This window comes from Macrotis lagotis, chromosome 1, assembly GCF_037893015.1.
Source record: "Macrotis lagotis isolate mMagLag1 chromosome 1, bilby.v1.9.chrom.fasta, whole genome shotgun sequence".
Taxonomy (NCBI): Eukaryota; Metazoa; Chordata; class Mammalia; order Peramelemorphia; family Peramelidae; genus Macrotis; species Macrotis lagotis.
Genome location: NC_133658.1, coordinates 157,726,839 through 157,744,734, shown reverse-complemented (window position 1 = coordinate 157,744,734; position 17,896 = coordinate 157,726,839). Strand labels below are relative to the sequence as shown.

Here is a 17,896-nt window from a genome sequence, read left to right as displayed (position 1 = left end):
TTTTCCAAGTCTTAAAGCTTGTCACCAAATAAATTATCTTTATGGTAACAGCAAGAGAAAAATCTTATGATCTGATTGCTTTTCTTTTCTGTAAGGTTTAAATTTCTACCTCTTATTGTTACCCAACCCTCAATACTGGGAATAGAGAAGACATTTCTCTCCGTGTGATTTTTTTTCCTTGGTAGGGACACCATATTTCTCTTTTTTTTTTTTGAAAAAAGTAATGCTATTAGATGGCAGGTAACACATCAAAACCCTATTTTAAGGGTCTCCTTTGCCTCAGGCCCTTAGTAAGGATAACCAAAAAGGTAGATAAAATCCAACCCACCTGAGTGAACACCAAGGCAAATTAGAGATTAAAAGATTAAAAAGTATCTGTCCTCAAGTCAAAGTCAGCATTTTCCTTTATACAAATACTTATGGAAAAGAGCTCACAAGCAGAAGTTCTCTTTCCCTATTTTAAAAAACCTTCTACCAGTCTTGAACAAAAATAAAGATTTTTTTCCCCCCAAGAAGTCATGTAAAAATTTTTGTTCACAGCCTAATAATTTAAAAGTTTGGGGGCATGGCAAGATGAATGAGATGACATGACTATCTAAATTTTAGAAGTTCCTTGCTACTTTCTGTGATCTTCCCTGACATTTGAGAATTTCCCCTCCGTTCACTGAAGAATGACAAATTCAGTCAGGGGAAAGACTGAAATTCTAACTTTCTCCTTTATTTCAGCTGTGTCTCAGGTTTCTTAAAAAGACCTGATCTTTAAATGAGAGATGATAGTGAGGTTTTAGAGCTAAAAAGAATAAGATTTAAAGATAATATTCCATTTTGGAGGCAGAAATCCTTTGCTTTGAGTAAAAGAACAACTAGATTGGTGCTATTGCTACAGTTTATCATTCTACTGTCATCAGAAAGTAGAAGTGTTTAGGCTGTGCCTAAGAGCAGATAAAGACTTGAGAGACCACCAAGTGGATGCAAATTGTTCTTTGTCTACCATGTCAGACATTTGTCTTAGAGAAGCCTCTGCTTCTAGTATAATTGCTGTTCAAAAGAGAAAAATAAAGAGATGGGATGTCAAGAGGGAAAATGATGCTAGGAAATTAACAACCTTTTTCCTCCTGTAAGTAATAAATGGGACATTTTCCAAGAAATGTTATCATAATCAATAGCACCTATCCTGAACCTTTAAAGATTTAATAATTTTAGCAGTTTGTTTCTTATTACCATCTAAAAGAAATTTGCTTTTCTCTTTCTCAAAAGGAATGAATCATTTCAATGGCTCTATTATAAGTCTGGATCAACTTCTAGGGTTACCTTTCTTTGTTCTAGATAGCAATATATTTACATACTCTGTGGGAATTAAGATTAGCTACTTCATCTACTGATCAATCTGGAATATGTTATTTGAAAAGCCAGGAGAAAAATTATGATCCTGGTCAACAAGGGTTCTAGGACTTACTATGTAATTTCTTTGTCAGTAAAATGATTATCAAAAACAGGAAAAATTACCCTAGCAAATGCAGTCTTTAAAAAACATTCATATTAGAGAAATTCAATTTAAAGCTTCTCTGAGGTACCATCTCACACCTCTAAGACTGGCCAATATGACCAGAAAGGATAATGATCATTGTTAGAAGGGTTGTGGGAAATCTGGGACACTATTACATTGTTGGTGGAGCTGTGAACTCATCCAACCTTTCTGGAGAGCAATTTGGAACTATGTCCAAAAGGCAACAAAAATGTGCATACCTTTTGATCCAGCAATACCACTACTGGGTCTATACCCTGAAGAGATGATGAAAAAGGGTAAAAACATCACTTGTACAAAAATAGTCATAGAAGCCCTGTTTGTGGTGGCAAAGAAATGTAAATCAAGTAAATGTCCTTCAATTGGGAAATGGCTTAGCAAACTGTGGTATATGTATGTCATGGAACACTATTGTTCTATTAGAAACCAGGAGAATTCAGGGAAGGCTGGAGGCATTTGCATGAGCTGATGCTGAGTGAGATGAGCAGAGCCAGAAAAACACTGTACACCCTAACAGCAACATGGGAGCAATGATCAATATTGATGGACTCGCTCATCCCATCAGTGCAACAATCAGGGACAATTTCAGGCTCTCTGCAATGGAAAATACCATCTGTATCCAGAGAAAGAACTGTGGAGTTTGAACAAAGACCAAGAACTATTAACTTTAATTTAGAAAAAAATACTTTTATTGTCTGATCTTGCTATCTCTTATACTTTATGTTTCTTCCTTATGGATATGATTTCTCTTTCATCACATTTAATTTGGATCAATGTATACCATGGAAACAATGTAAAGACTGGCAAATTGCCTTCTATGGGGGGTGGGGGGAGGGAAGTAAGATTAGGGGAAAAATAAATAAAATAAAACAAACAAATAAATGGATAAAATTTTAAGTATAAAAATTCATATTATGCACTTTAAATATAAGAAGAAAATAATTCAGAGTTGATTAATGGTTCATTCATCCTGTAAATTTAAAAATATAAGAAGAAAGACAAGCATACCAGGGCAGATTTCAGAAACATCAAAATAAGCATTTTTAGTCCTCGCATTTTTGGAGATTTCTATTCCAATTTCTTCTGATGTATCACTTTTTTTCATCCTTTCAAAAACATATTTATCTATTTCTTGTTGGTCAAATTTGCATTTTTTTTCTTTCTTAGTAAATGCCCTTTAAACAATTAAAAAATGTAAAAATTAATTACATTTTGTAGTTTAAAAAGCAAAATAACAGCTAAGTTATGGTAAGTTATGTCTATTACAATGAAACTATCAAAGAACATAATAAGAGAGGTGAAATAGATATCATAAGTATCATTGAAACTTATTAAGATAAAATTTATGACAGTGAAATTTATGACTTATAGCTATGAAAGAGTTTAGTTTGTTCAGAAAAAAGAAAAAAGAAATTCAAGTAACACACCATAGTATTACACATTAACATATACTCATGTGAGGTCACTGCAGGAACAAGAGGAATTAAATTCAGCTTAGAGAATCTGTGTGATGATCAGAGGCAAAAACAAAGGAATATTATCATATTAACATACTGTATATAATTGGAATAGGAGGAAAGAGATGCTGAGTTCAAAAAGACTAGAAGTCTGGCATGGGGTATGTTGAGTAGTGAAGCTTTAATTGTTTGAAAATCTGCTACAGTTTTCTCTGTCAAAACCAGAAGAGTTAATAAATTTCTTAATTTGATTTAAGTACACTTTAATGCTTTCAGAAGTAGAGAAATTGATGGAGAACCTGAATTAAATTCTGATGAAAAAGAAGGAGCTGTTTGCTAAGGGAAAAAATGGGAACTGTAGAGAGAAGTTAATGACTGAATTATATAGTACAAGGGATGATGTTGTTTGTCCCTTGTTCTCAAAGATATCCATGACATCAGGGAGGTGATGCCATGACAAGCATATGAATTGGACTTGAGTGGGGGAGGGTGTCTGTACTAAGTCACCAGCCTCATTTTCTCCTCCATAACCATCTGGATCTAGTAACCAGCTATGGATCAGGATGACTGGAGATGGCCCTGGATGTGAGGCAAGCAAAGTTAAGTGACTTGTCCAAGGTCACACAGCTAACATCAAGTGTCTGAGATCAGATTCAAACTTCCATCTTCCTGTTTTGAAGGTCACTGCCCTATCCACCTTGTTGACCCCTAACAGGGGATAGTGTAGTTATGGATTCAGATGTCACTTGATTTAAATCTTCAATTTTAGAGAGTAAAAAGAGAAAAATACTTAGGATCCAAAAAAAGCTAAAGTTTTCTAGAAGTCAGTCCGAGAGAGAGGAGGCTGAAAGGAATGAAAATCTGAAGTTATTGACAGAAGTGGTAAGTGTTGCCTAAAAATGAAACTCCCTGAAACTTAGAAAGGGCTAAAGAGGAAATAATAACTTCATGAGACAAAATGAAATATTAAAGGAAAATGAAACATGTTTAAAAAACAGAAGAAAGTCAAAACAAAATGTAGACACAAGAGAGAATTCTTTCAGGAGTATTGAAACTCAAAATGAGTTCAAGTTAGTTCAAGGTCTTAGTTATGTCAGGAAAAAGAGAAAGCTCAAAGAAGGGATCCTGACAGTGAAAATGATGATGACAATAGACAACAGTGAGAAGATAAAACTGCCCTGCTCTTATTTTGCTTATGTCTTCCCCAGGATAATGATATTTGTACTAGAGAAAGAACAAAATAAATGAAAGTGAAAGATGATAAAAGACCTCAAAACCATGCCATATCAATTAACAAATATTTGATATTAGTCCTTTGCCCGTGAAGAAGACTATGACATCAGGGAGGTGATGCCATGACAAATCATATGAATTGGATTTTAGTGAAAAGGGACTGTGCTAAGTCATCAGCCTCACTTTCTCCTCCAGAGTCACCTGGGTTCAGTGGCCAGAAATAAATCAGGAAGACTGGAGATGCCCCTGGATGTGAGGCAATCAGTGTTAAGTGACAGGGTTAGGGTTAAGTCCAAGGTAGCAAGTGTCAAGTGACTGAGGTCAAATTTGAACTCTAGTCCTCCTGACTCTAGGGCCAGTGCTCTATCCACTTCACATCCAGCTACATTGATCTATACTATGTCATGTGGAGTTGGAGGGATGAGGGATGTTTAACCTAAGAAAGAAAATATTTCGGGGAATAGAGTGGGACAACATGATAGTTGTCTTCAAATACCTTTAAAAGGGGAATTGGGCCTATTCTGCTTGGACTGAAGTTCCAAAGACGCAGATTTATGCTGAATGTCAGGAAAAGATCCATAACAAACAAAAGTAGAAAAAAGCAGAATGTGCTGCCTCAGCAATATGGGTTTCCTCAACACTGAATATTTTGAAGCAAGACTGGATAAGCAATAGTCACTATCAGATCTCCACACTGGAGTAAGTATTCAATGATATTTTGACAGGCAGCAACATTGGGTCAAATTGAATAAGATTAATTTTAATACAAATGAATACAAAGTCCCATACTTTGGTCCATAAAAATTCACATCACAAGAATAAGAAGAAGAAGTTATGGCTAGACAATAGTTCCTGTGAAATAAGATCCAAGTTGACTGTGATGATGTTTGTCCTTCATTCTTGAAGAAGATAATGACATCAAGGAATGATGTCAAGACAAGTAACATGAATTAGATTTGAGAGAGGGAGGGTACTGTGTTAAGGCACCAATCTCACTTTCTCCTCCAGAATCATCTGGATACAGATTACAGATAGGGGTCAGCATGAATGGAGAGGGAGTCAGGGTTATAATGTAATGTAAGGCAGTCAGGGTTAAGTGACTTGTCCAAGGTCACACAGCTAGTAAAAGTGTCAAGTGCCTGAGGTGGGATTCAAACTCTTGTCCTCCTGACCCCAGCTGCTCTATTCACTGTGCCATCTAGCTGCCCTCCTACTTAGGGACTCAAATAGAGAACTCTAAGCTCGATTTGTATCACCAGTAATGACAGAGCTGCCTTACCCTGATCCACATTAAGCAGAGTCAAGATCAGAATGAAGGAATTGATAGTACCACTATTCTCTAACCTGTCTCAAGCATTGTACTTATTAGTTGTGGATGCCACATTTTAGAAGGTAGAAGGAGTAAAGTAAAGAAGGAAGACCAGGATAGAGAAGGGACTAAAATCCTTATGTGATCAAAAGAACAGGAAATATTTGCCCTGGAGAAGAGAAAATCTGGTAGACATGAAGGGCATAACAAAGTAAGCCCTGAAAAGATTAATACATGGATGAGTGAGTAAACATTCTACTTAGCCTTGCAAGGAAGAGCTAGGAGCAAAGGATGAGAACAAAATATTCAAAGAGATAAGTGGATGAATATTGAAAATTATCTTTGAATGTAATTAGAGAAATAAAAAATTTTTTAAACAGAAAGCATATTTAAGAATAAGGGAAATGGGGAAGGAATTTTAAGTAATGTAAAAAATAACAGAAATAATATATTTTTAAAGATATTCATACAAAAAAGTTTTTAAAATGAGACAAATGGGAGTTTTGTTACTACATTGTAATCAAATGAATTTATACTTAAAATTGTATGTAACAAGTTCATGTACAACCATATTTCATATACAATCCTCTTTTTTGTTCTTTGTCTATCCAAGTATTGATCATTTTAAGTTATTAAGAAAAGGAAAGGAATAAAAAAGGAAAAGTCCTTATTCTTTAATATTATTTAGTTTCCAATTAATTTTTAACTTATCTTTCCATGGCCCTTTAATACATATAATTTTCATTATATCCTGATTTGAAAAGGAATCATTTAATATTACTGCCTTTCTGCATTTGATTGTGAGGTTTTAAAGCCCTAAAACATGGTAAATTTTTGTGTTGGTGCCATGTAGCACATAAAAGAAGGTATATATTCCTTTCTATCCCTGCTCAGTTTTTACCAGAAGTCTATCATGTTAACTTCTCTAAAATTCTATTTAACTCCTTAACTTCTTCCTTCTTTATTTTATGGTTAGATTTATCTAATTCTGAAAGAAGAGGGTTGAAGTATACCACTAATTTAGTTTTGAAGACTATCTCTTTTAACTCCTTTATCTTCACCTCTAAGAATTTGGATGCCATATTACTTGGTGCACATATATTAAATATTGATATTATTTCATTGTCTATGGTACCTTTTAGGAAATTGTAGTTTCCTTCTTTATCCCTTTTAATTTTATCTGTTTCTGCTTTTGCTTTGTCTGAGATCAGGACTGCTACCATTGCTTTTTTTTTTTACTTCAGTTGAGGCATAATATATTCTGCTTCAGTCTTTTACCTTTACCCTGTGTGTATCTTTCTGCTTCAGTTGTATTTCTTGAAAACAACATATTGTAGGATTCTGGTTTTTAATCCACTGTTATTCACTTCTATTCAGTAGATAATTCAGCCTATTCACATTCATAATTGTGATTACTAACTCCCTATTTCCCTCCATCTCATCCTCCCCGTTTCTACTTTTCTCTCTTCTTTCCCCTTATTTCTCCTCACCAGTGTTTTGCTTTTGACTGCTGCCTCCCTCAATTTATCTTCCCTTTTATCAACCCATTTTCCTTCTCTTTTTATTTTCCATTTTTATTTTTTTCCTTCTACTTTTTCCCCCTCCCTTTTATCATCCCCTTCTTTCCTTTTCTTTCCTCTTTCCTCTCCTACTTCTCTTTAGGGTAGGATAAATTTCTAAGTCCTGTTGGGAATCTATTATTATTTTCCCTTTGAGCCAAATTGGTTGAGAATAAGATTTACTCAGTGCTCACACCCTCCCTTCTTTCCCTCTACTATATTAGATCCTTTGTGCCTCTTCATGGGATGTTATTTATCCTTTAATGCCTCCACCTTCTTATTCCAGCATAATCCTTTTTCTTTTCCCATGTCCTTATTGTTTTAAAACTGTCTTGTATTCAACTCCCTCTGAGTGAAGTGAGTAGAACCAAGTGAACATTATACATGTTAACAGCAACACTGTAAAATGATCAACTATGATCAATGCAATTCCTCTTAGCAGTTTAGTGATCAAGGACAATCTGGAGAGACCTGTTAGGAAAATTGTCATCCACATGCAAAGAAAAAAAAACCCACTACAGATTCTGAATGCAGACAAAGCATACTATGTTCACCTTTTTAAAACTTATGTTTTTTTCTATCATTCTCATCTTTTTTTCAGCTTAACTAATGTAGAAATATGTTAAACAGGATTTTACACGCACAACTATATCAGATTGCTGCAATGGGAAAGGGGCTGGGAAGGGAGGGGGCAGAGAAATGTGGAACTTAAAAGCTTACAAAAGGATAAATCTTGAAAACTATCTTTGTACATAATTTAAAAAAGAAATAAAAACACTTTACCTTAATTCTTGCAAAAGATCATTAATATATTGTTTCCACTTTTTTGGAAATCCATACATAAACTTCCTAGTAAAATTATCTGGAAACCCTTTTTGAAACACAGGGATGGTAAAATGATAATTAGTACTTTTTTCAAAGACATAAAATTTTGGAGCAAAATATCTAATTATATACAATAACTTGAATTTAATCTCAACATCTCATTTTTCAGAGAAATGTTTCACTAAAGTTTGATTATTTTATTAATAGCTTGTTTTCAGCTTAATTAACTGAAAATTAACTTAAAATTAACTGGAAAAGAGAGAAATATACTCCTGTTTTCACTCTCTGATTAAATTTAATTCAGTAAGGATTTCTTTTTTTACTTTTTTTTTCAGTAAGGATTTATTAAGAATCACACATGTTATCTTAATGAATTAGGTATAAAGGGTAAAAATAAAAACACCCTTGCTTTGAAGGAGTCTGTAATCTAGGAGGAACATAACATAACATAACATAATTATACCACAAAGGCAGTGACTTCAATCTTGATGAGATAGGTTATTTTTCCATTTCACCAAAAAATTCATTAAGTCATCAAAAAACTAGAGATACAGTGTCATGTTACTGTTACTTCAAAAAATAAAAATAATGAAAAATAAATTTTGTCTCAAGTTTTTACCTGCTTCCTTCATGGAAATTCTGTCTATTGTTCCTTTTAACACATAGATGTTGCCTGTAATAGTCCTAAGTTTGTTGTAGTTAAGACGTTCAACAATTGCATTGCTATGCCTATATGAGTCAGGTGTATCTCTAGAGAAAAGATGATTAAGGTTCCAAGGTAAATATTTTCTCCAATATTCACATTTAAGTTTTACATGAAAACAACATCATCATCATCATAGCTGAAATTTATAAGGTTTTAAGATTTAAAAATCTCAGTATATATCTATTAGCTTATTTAATCCTCCTATTTAATGTAATTGAAATTATCCATTTTTCATTTTATAATGTTCTCTCTCCCTTCTTTGGTTATAAACTGCTCCACTTTCCATGGATATGACAGGTAAACCATTCCTTGTTTTCCTAATTGGTTTATGATATTCACCTTTTATGTCTAAATCCTGTACCCATTTTGACCTTATCTTGGTCCAGTGTGAGATGTTGATCTATACCTAGTTTCTGTCATACTATCTTCCTACCATCCTGTACAGTAGGTGTTGTCACTAAAGGTGGAAATCTAAGACTGAGAGAGTTTAAATGATTTATTTGCCCAGTGGTACCAAAAATAATAAATGTCTAAAGCAAGATTCAAATTCTGAATTTCCCAAGACCAAATCCCAAAGCTCTAGCTACTATATCACCTAAAGTAAATTAAAAAAACCAAAATTTTGGGTAATTTATACACAAACATGCAAGGCAATGCTAAAGAGTTGTTTGCAATTTATAATATAATCTTAAAAGAATAAACTTCAAAACCCAGGAAATGCCCCAAATTCTGCTCTATGGATCCAAGTAGAATAAATCTACCTCCTTTTCTAACTAATATTACTTCAAGATGTTTTTACTTAGCACTTTCTACAGTCAACCAAAGTAATTTATTGAATACATATTGATATTGTATACTTACATCAATTCTCCTTCTACACACACAGCAATTTTATTATACATGATCCTTATCATCCATTTCTGGAGACAAATTTCCTAAAGAAGTATAAGACAAAGTGCACATTCTTTCTATTAATTTTCTAATGTTAATTTAAAAAACTTATCTTACTTATGTAACATTAAGACAACCTAACTATAACTGAAAAGAACCCAGGGAAAAATATTGCCAAATTATTCAGTTTTACTTTTTAAAAATGTTGATTTTGTGAACTTTATACTGCACCTGAAAGGATGAGAGTGGAATTTTCAATATACTCTTCTTTTTCTGTTAAGTATCAATTACTAATTTTTTAATACCTCTCATCATCGTAAACCATTCTAAACAACTGAAAAGTCAATCACATATTAAGACAACAGAATACAGAATACACAGATTTAAGTAGTTCTTTCAAAATTTATAAAATGTTTTCATAAATTTTTCTTTTTTTTTAATTAATACATAAGCATATTTCTCTCCCACTTTCCCTAGTAAGGGAAAAAGAAAAAACAAAACTCTTGTACCAGTATATATAGTTTTAAAAAATAGGGAAACAAAGTAGATATTCATCAATGGGAAAAATAGCTAGACAGATAATGTAATAATTCTGCTAGAAATAAACATGTAAACATGATTATTCATGTATAAGCTATATCAGATTCCTCACTGTCATGAGGAGATGGGAGGGAAGAGGAAAAATGTAGAACTCAAAAGCTTACAAAAAGATAAAATGTTGAAAATTATTTTTCCATGTGATTGAAAATATGAAATAGAACAACATTCAAAAAATAAAGAAAAAAAACAGACATGATGAATACAGAGATATGTATCATTTTCAAATAGAAAGACATACATCCTGTAAAAAGAGTAAGGAAAATTTATACTGGCTACATAATTTAAATGAAAAAGAACAATTGCTACAAAACAATAACAATTGAATACTGCAAAATTATAAAGACCAAACTCATTCATCTAAAAGAGTTATATATATTTTCTTACTGCTTCTTGGGAGCAGTTGACATCCACAGGTATGAAACATTGCCTAAGTGAGGTTTCTTTGTTTTTCAATGTGCTCACCATGCAGGTGGTATTGCTAACTTTTTTCTCTTCTTTCTCTTTTGTAAAAGAATTTTTTTTATGTGGGATGGTTGGGTCAGGGGGGTGAAGAGATAGAGAGATGCAGAGTGAAATCTAGGTGATATAAATAAAAAGTATCAATAAAAATGTAAATGGAAGGAGCAATAAAAAAGAACACAAAACAATAAAAAAGATAGGAAATTATAAATAGTTTGGTATTAATAGAGAAATTTTAGAAGATGTCTCCCCATCTTTGCAGAGGTCAGTGTCCACAAGTGTAGACCTATTGCATAGAATATACGATTTGTTGATTAATTTTGCTAAATTTTTTTTATCTTTTTCCTTTTGTGGAAATTTTTATTACAAGGTAGAGATTTTTGATGAAAAGAACATAGGTTCATCACATGGTAAAAACAAATAATCATCAATGGACAATCTGCATTTTTTAATGGTATCCACAAAATGACCACAAAATTAAAACATAGAATATCAAGTGTACTGAAGAATTTATGGGAAGGGAAGGACAAGAGCTGGTACATTATGAACTATCTACGTTGTGGAAGGAAGTACCCACAAAGGATTGACATTACAACCTAAGGGAAGAAGTGAAGACAGGTTAAGGTTACTATCTATCCTCATTTCACAGTTAAGGAAAATGGTTACATATTTAATTAGTTAAAGAACCTAGTCAAGAACAAATAACTCTGAGGCCTTTGTTCTTTCCATTAGGCTACAAAGTCTCAATGGTAAGTTTGTAAGGAATCTTAAATTAGTTAAACATTGGTTACTTAAAGTTGTGCTTCCCTGTACTCTATAAAGTTCATGAAATTGAATCTACTTCTTAATTCCAATTAACATAACAAATAATTAAAAAATCAAAACCTCTAGAAATGTTCCTACCTTTCTTTCCATAGTGGATGCACATTTTTTGGTGTCCGGTACACTTATGGAACTCTTAGAAACTGTTTTCTCCAGCGCTACTATGTGAGTTTTAGGAGTTGTAATCAAAACTTTATGCATCTCTGAAGTAGAATTTTCTTGGACAGTATCAGAGATTGTTTTTCCATTTTCTTCATTCATTTCATCTTCTAATAATCCTTCAGTAGGCACTTCACTGTCACATATTGATATGTGACTATCAGTGTTAGGAGGTATACACTCAGTACTGATACCATCAGTATTAGTACTTTGAGATAATTCATCATGGGCATCATTGCTTTCAGAAAAAAGGTTATTATTCAGGCAGGTTTTAGTTCTTGGAACTCTCTTTTTATCTTCAAGGAGTCTGGCAAGTCTGATTAATGCCTCCTTTATAGTTTCTGAAATTAAAATGTTTTATGTCTTTCAAATAACTGCAGAAAACCATTCAAATTGTCTTATATTTAGAAAGAGTTAAGAGCATAAAACTTAAGAAATTATGCTTCAAGTTTTAAATGCAAGCGTTCAAGAGTAAAACTTTTCTCTAATCCTTCCCACTTCTAAGACTCCAGATCTTTTTTGAAATGGTAAAGGCATGAAAAACTTGCTTTTATATATCTAATGAGGAAAGGAAAATAATGATTTTTTACATGTTAGATTGATGCCATAAAAGTACTAGGAGGCTAATGGTTGAATAGGTAACTAGGCAAAATTAATTGAATCATGTGCCTTTTCTGTCCTCATCATGTGAAAAAAGGTTATAGAAAAAAGACTGTGTAGGACAAATGCCACTTAAATAAATTTCGGAGATCTCTCAAGGTATGAAGAGAAAGCTTTATTTGTTTCTCAAGGAACCGGCCACAATCAATTACAGAGATTGAGGCAAAAGCAAAAGGACCAAGAATCACATTTATCCTAACTCGATTCCTGCCCTGCACTGACCCACCCTCATTAATGAGGAATATGATTTTACAATCTAGAGCTTCAAACTAATCTAGGGAAAAGAGCATAAAATTCAAACTGAAATCAGATTATCTCCTCAATCCCAGGGATTGATTGGTCATCCAGACTTCAACAGATAAAGTGGGGTCAGTTGACTTTTCACCCGTAACCCAGAGGTTGCTTTGTCAAGGGAGGAGGGACACACAGTTAACTATTTTCCATTCTATAATATTCTACTGAAGAAATCTCAGACTTTATCCCACTCAAGACCATGTTACACATTCCCTGGAAATTATGTTATAGAAACACTGTCTTTAAATTATTCTATAAATATCCCATAACTGATGATTCTTTAAATCTCTTTGTTCAATCAGGTATGAATCTACCTAAACTGTAATACTCTTCCCTCAAAACTGACTTCCAACTTAATCTCCAAGTACCATTCTTCCTAACAATCTCTCTACTCTTCATCCAAGTATTTTTTTTATCACTTTACAAACTTTTAAAGATAAAGATCTTACTATTCAAATATAACTACTGTCAGGTAGGATTATCAAATTTCTACATTAGAACAATGTTCCCAAGAAAAAATTGTTAACATTTCCAAAATCCATATAAACCACTCATATTCTGATTCCTAGTATCATATTTTGTTGGAGCAGCTAGGTAGTGCAGTGGCTAGAGCACTTGTCTCCAAATCAGGATGACTAGAGTTCAATTCTGACCTCAGATACTTGCCACTCACTACCTTTATGACCTTGGGCAAGTCATTTAACCCTAATGGCATCACATCCCCGAGTCACCCTGATTCATATTTGACCACTGCACTCAGCTCTGAAAAGGAAAGTGAAGCTAGTGACTTAGCACAACACTAAAATTCAATTTATGATGTCATGGTCTTCTTCAAAAATGAAGCTCAACATTATTATTATAAAGATGCTTTAGACAGTGAATACTCTAATAGTTGAAAAATATTGTACAAGATGATATATTTCTAAGATTCCTTAAAATAAACTGGTTATTAACCACATTTTGTTATAAATCACACTATGCTTCAAACTTCTGTGTTAGGAAAACCAACATACAGGTCCCAAAATACTGAAAAATGTGAGCATGGTTTAGTCTTTATTCTTTTTTTCTTAAATTATATTTTAATTTCCCCCCAATTACATGTTAAGAAAAATTTTAGTATTTTTTCACATCTGAATTCCAAATTCTCTCTACCAATCTTGCCCCTTCATTGAGAAGACAAGCAGTTTGACATAGGATACACATGTATAGTTATGCAAAACACATTTAATCCTAGCCATGCTATGAAAGAAAACACAGACAAAAAACAAAGTAAAAGCATCTTAAATCTGTTCTTTCTCTGGAGATGGATAGTACCTTTTATTCTAAGTCCTGCACAATTTTCTTAGATCATAGTATTGCTGAGAATATCTCTAAGTTACTTACAGTAATTAGTTAAACAATATTGCTATTACTATGTGAAATGCCCTCCTGGTTCTGCATCAATTCATATATGTTTACTCATAATTTCTTATTTAGCTCATTTTCCAACTGATGTGCTTCCTCTCAATTTCCAATTATTTTTGCCACCACAAAGAGTTTCTATAGTTTTTTACACATAAGTCATTTTCTTTTTTGTTTTTTATCTCTTTGGGATTATGACTTAGTAGTGATATTGCTTGGTCGAAGGGTTATATATATAGTTTATATGTAGTTTTATAGCTCTTTGGGCAATGTTCCAAATTGCTTTCCAGAAATGGTTGAATTGGCACACAGCTTCATCAGGTTCATAGTGTTTTCATTTTCTCACTTGAACTCCAATATTTGTCAGTTTCCTTTTTTCTTATATAACCAATCTGATAGGAGTATGAAGTAGCTCAAATTTGTTTTAATTTGCATTTCTCTAATCAATAGTGATTTAGAGAATTTTTTATGTGAATATAGATAGCTTTGATTACTTTTTCTGAAAATTACCTATACATATTCTTTGACCATCTAAAAATTGAGGAATGGAGGGAGCTAGGTGACATAGTGGATAGAACACTGGCCCTGAAGTCAGGAGGACCTGAGTTCAAATCCAGACTCAGACACTTAATAAATTACCTAGCTATGTAAATTTGGGCAAGTCACTTAAATCCACTGCCTTGCAAAGATAAAAAAAATATTGAGGAATGGCTCTTGTTTCTATAAATTTGCCTTAGTTCTCTATCCATTTGAGAAATGAGGTCTTTATGAGAGAAATTTTAGGCCTTATTCTTTACACCCAAAAGACACTTGCTATCATTGGCGCTCAGAACCAGTAACAAACTCAAGAATATTTTCTCCACTAAAAGTGCTATACTGATTATGCTATTATCAATGAGACCATAGAAAGGGACTTAAAATAGCAATTCCAAAAGTTTTTTACACTGATATTTGCTATAAAGACAAATTTGTTTCTCTGTTTTCAGCTCCTTCAAGTGGAAATCAGCAGGGATAGGAAAGGTCAACAACCCATTAAATCAATCCTTCCACAATGCAAGTACTTCTCTCTCTAAAGTATCAATGACCAATAGAAAAGTTCATTTGTGTCTTTTCTCAGGTTACTTGAGTGTGAGTAGGATAAACTCTGAGATTTCTTCAGTAGAATACTATAGATTGGAGAATAGTTGACTATGTGTCCCTCCTCCCTTGACAAAGCAACCTCTGGGATATTGTTGAAGAGTCTGGTTTCAATTTGAATTTTATGCTCTTTTCCCTAAATTAGTTTACAGGTCTATTGTAAAACTACATTCCTCATTAATGAGGGTGGGTCAGTGGGGAGTGGGAATTGAGTTAAGATAAATGTGATTGATTCTTGGTCCTTTTGCTTTTGCCTCAATCTCTGTAACTGATTGTGGCCCATTCCTCGAGAAACAAATAAAGCTTTCTCTTCATAAATTGACATAAATAACATTTAATAAATATTTGCTGGCCATGTGGCCCTACTGTTGACTTGCATTTTTTAAAGTTTTTAGAGTTTTAGAAAGCTTGCTGAGGGTTTTAAAAGGAGGGATACCAGTGTTGTAACATTCTGACAATTTGTACAGAGTGGGAGGAATTAAATAACCTAGATTGTTAAATTAGTTTGGGATTAAACTACTTTAACACTATTGTAACTTTTGCAAGGAGTTATATGGTTTGGGATTTTAAACTGTATTGTAACACCTTTGGGATTAAAGAAAAGTGGTATTGTATTACTAAGAAGAGAAATACCTAGGTTATCAGGGATGTTTACTGATTTCTTTTGGGAAAAAGTTCTAAATGGTTTTAATGTTGAGTTTAATAGTTTTATTTTGGATAGAGCATTTGGAATATGAGTGCTGGATTCTCTGTATAAGGTACTCTAAAGTTTTTATCAAACTTAACTATTGGAAAGTTTGTTGAATTGTAATTACATTCGGGTTTTAAATGTATCAGGTATGAGATTGGATTCTGAGAATTTGGGTAAAGAGACAACTGTAAAGAACATGGGAATATTTGTTTTGCTCTTGTTCTAAGGGAAATGAGATCTTTAAATAAGAATTTTATGATTAATGTATATTAACAATGTATGTTTCATTTTAAAGAAGTCAAGAATGTGGACTTCTCTCTTACTGCAGACAGCTGATGGGGGGCTCTGAACAAATTGCAATTGTGGGCCCTATTATAAGGTAACTTATTGGTGAATAAGATGTTTTTATCAGTTATGTGATTCTTTTGTAACCACAAGGAGATTATATTTGCAATATTTAGCTACTATTGTGAATGTTATTTAAATACTGTATTGTTAAAACCTGGGATTGGAGAGACACAACCCACAGAGGGACCCAGTGAGGCAGTTCTCCTGCTCAAGGTAACCTGCAAAAGAGCAGAAAGGCTCAGCTCCCTGGGGTTGGAGGGGCAGCCCACCAGAGTGAAAGAACTTCAGCCTCCTGGAGGCAGCCCCAGGGCTCTGGGAGCCACAGCTCACAGCAGCAGGGGAGTCTCCTGAGCTATACCCCAGGGAGCACCAAGCACAAAGTGGGGGAACAGCGGGAGACCTCTGCCAGAGCAAGCACGTGGAGCCCAGCCCTCAGGGCACACAGCCAGCAGCATCCTCTTTCAGCAGCCCAGATCCAGAAACAGAAGCAGGCGGTAAGCAGGGGCCCCCAGGGCATGAGCCCATTGAGCTGAGGGAGGGGAGTGAAGAGAGAGCGAGACTGCCAAGCTCTGTCCTCTGCCCCTGGAACAGGACTCTGGGGCTCTGACAACATTCAGATCCTGATCGCAGTCTAGGCCCCCCCATAGAACAGCAGGGCCCCCCCCACCTCAGCCCCATGTCAGAGGGGGGTCGCATATGGTCATTCACAGACCAGGAGGAAGGACAGAGCCTCACACACTGAGATCCTTGTGGGAGTGTCCCAAAAGCTCAGGAAGCACCCCAAATCCAGGCTCAGGCTGGGAAAATGAGCAAGCAGAGAAAAAAAGAGGAACACCATTGAGAAATATTTTGCAAATGAGCCCAAGAAGGATGAAAATACTCAGTCTGAAGATGAAGAAGCACAAGCTCCTGCATCTAAAGACTTCAAGAAAAACAGAAATTGGGCTCAGGCTATGCCAGAGCTCAAAAAAGACTTTGAAAATCAAATGAGAGAGTTAGAAGAAAAACTGAGGGGAAAAAACCTGGGATTAATGTGATTGCTTTGAAGGGCAATAAGGAAAATATGAAAAAGTATGACCCTTTCTGGGATAGATCTGTGGGTTCATGGATAATGCAATAATGGAGGAATTGCTTTGTACAATCTAGTAATTTGTGTGTTACTCTGTTACTTTTACTGCTGTCCTGTTATAATGAAATTAATAATGCATGTTGGAAACTTAAAGCTACCTAAATTGTTTTAATGGTTTTAAAGAATTCTGAAAAGTAATTTGTATGTTGGGGGCAGCTAGGTGGTACAGTAGATAGAGCACCAGCCCTGAAGTGAGGAGACCTGGGATCAGATCAGGCCTCAGATACTTAGTGATTATCTAGCTGTGTGACTTTAGGCAAGTTACTTAACCCCAATTGCCTTGCCAAAACAAAAATAACCATTTGTATGCTGAGGATAGCTAGTAGGTAAACAAGTTTATGTATAGAAGTTTCTAACTATCTATCTATCTATCTATCTATATATATATGTATATATACATATATATATATATATATATATATATATATATATATATGTATGTATGAATTGGGAATATTTTAGATCTATATGTATATTCCAAAGCAGTGATTGTTTCCTTTGAAGCAAAAGCACTATATAATATAGGAAAGATAAACACAAGATAATTTGATATTTCTCTGTGCAATCTCCTGGATAAAGGGAGGCATTTGTTGTAAGATACAACAGAATAGAGGGAGGTTTCTCTAGCCAAAGGGAATCTGATATACCATCTTTATATACAGATAGAGTAGATATGCTTTCAGACAAAGGG

The 17,896-nt window shown here is 34.1% G+C and overlaps 1 protein-coding gene across 2 annotated transcripts in view; it reads right to left on the bottom strand.

The window, feature by feature from the left end:
• LOC141504311 (mis18-binding protein 1-like) overlaps nt 1-17,896 on the bottom strand; it is a 59,412-nt gene that overhangs the window by 32,043 nt on the left and 9,473 nt on the right. For both annotated transcript variants that reach the window (XM_074209249.1, XM_074209250.1), the window contains exons 4-8: nt 11,468-11,886; nt 9,476-9,549; nt 8,528-8,658; nt 7,867-7,954; nt 2,534-2,700 (exon numbers count right to left, since the gene is read on the bottom strand). In XM_074209249.1, the coding sequence (XP_074065350.1) occupies nt 2,534-2,700; nt 7,867-7,954; nt 8,528-8,658; nt 9,476-9,549; nt 11,468-11,886 (879 nt within the window). The remainder of the gene's footprint in view (nt 1-2,533; nt 2,701-7,866; nt 7,955-8,527; nt 8,659-9,475; nt 9,550-11,467; nt 11,887-17,896) is intronic.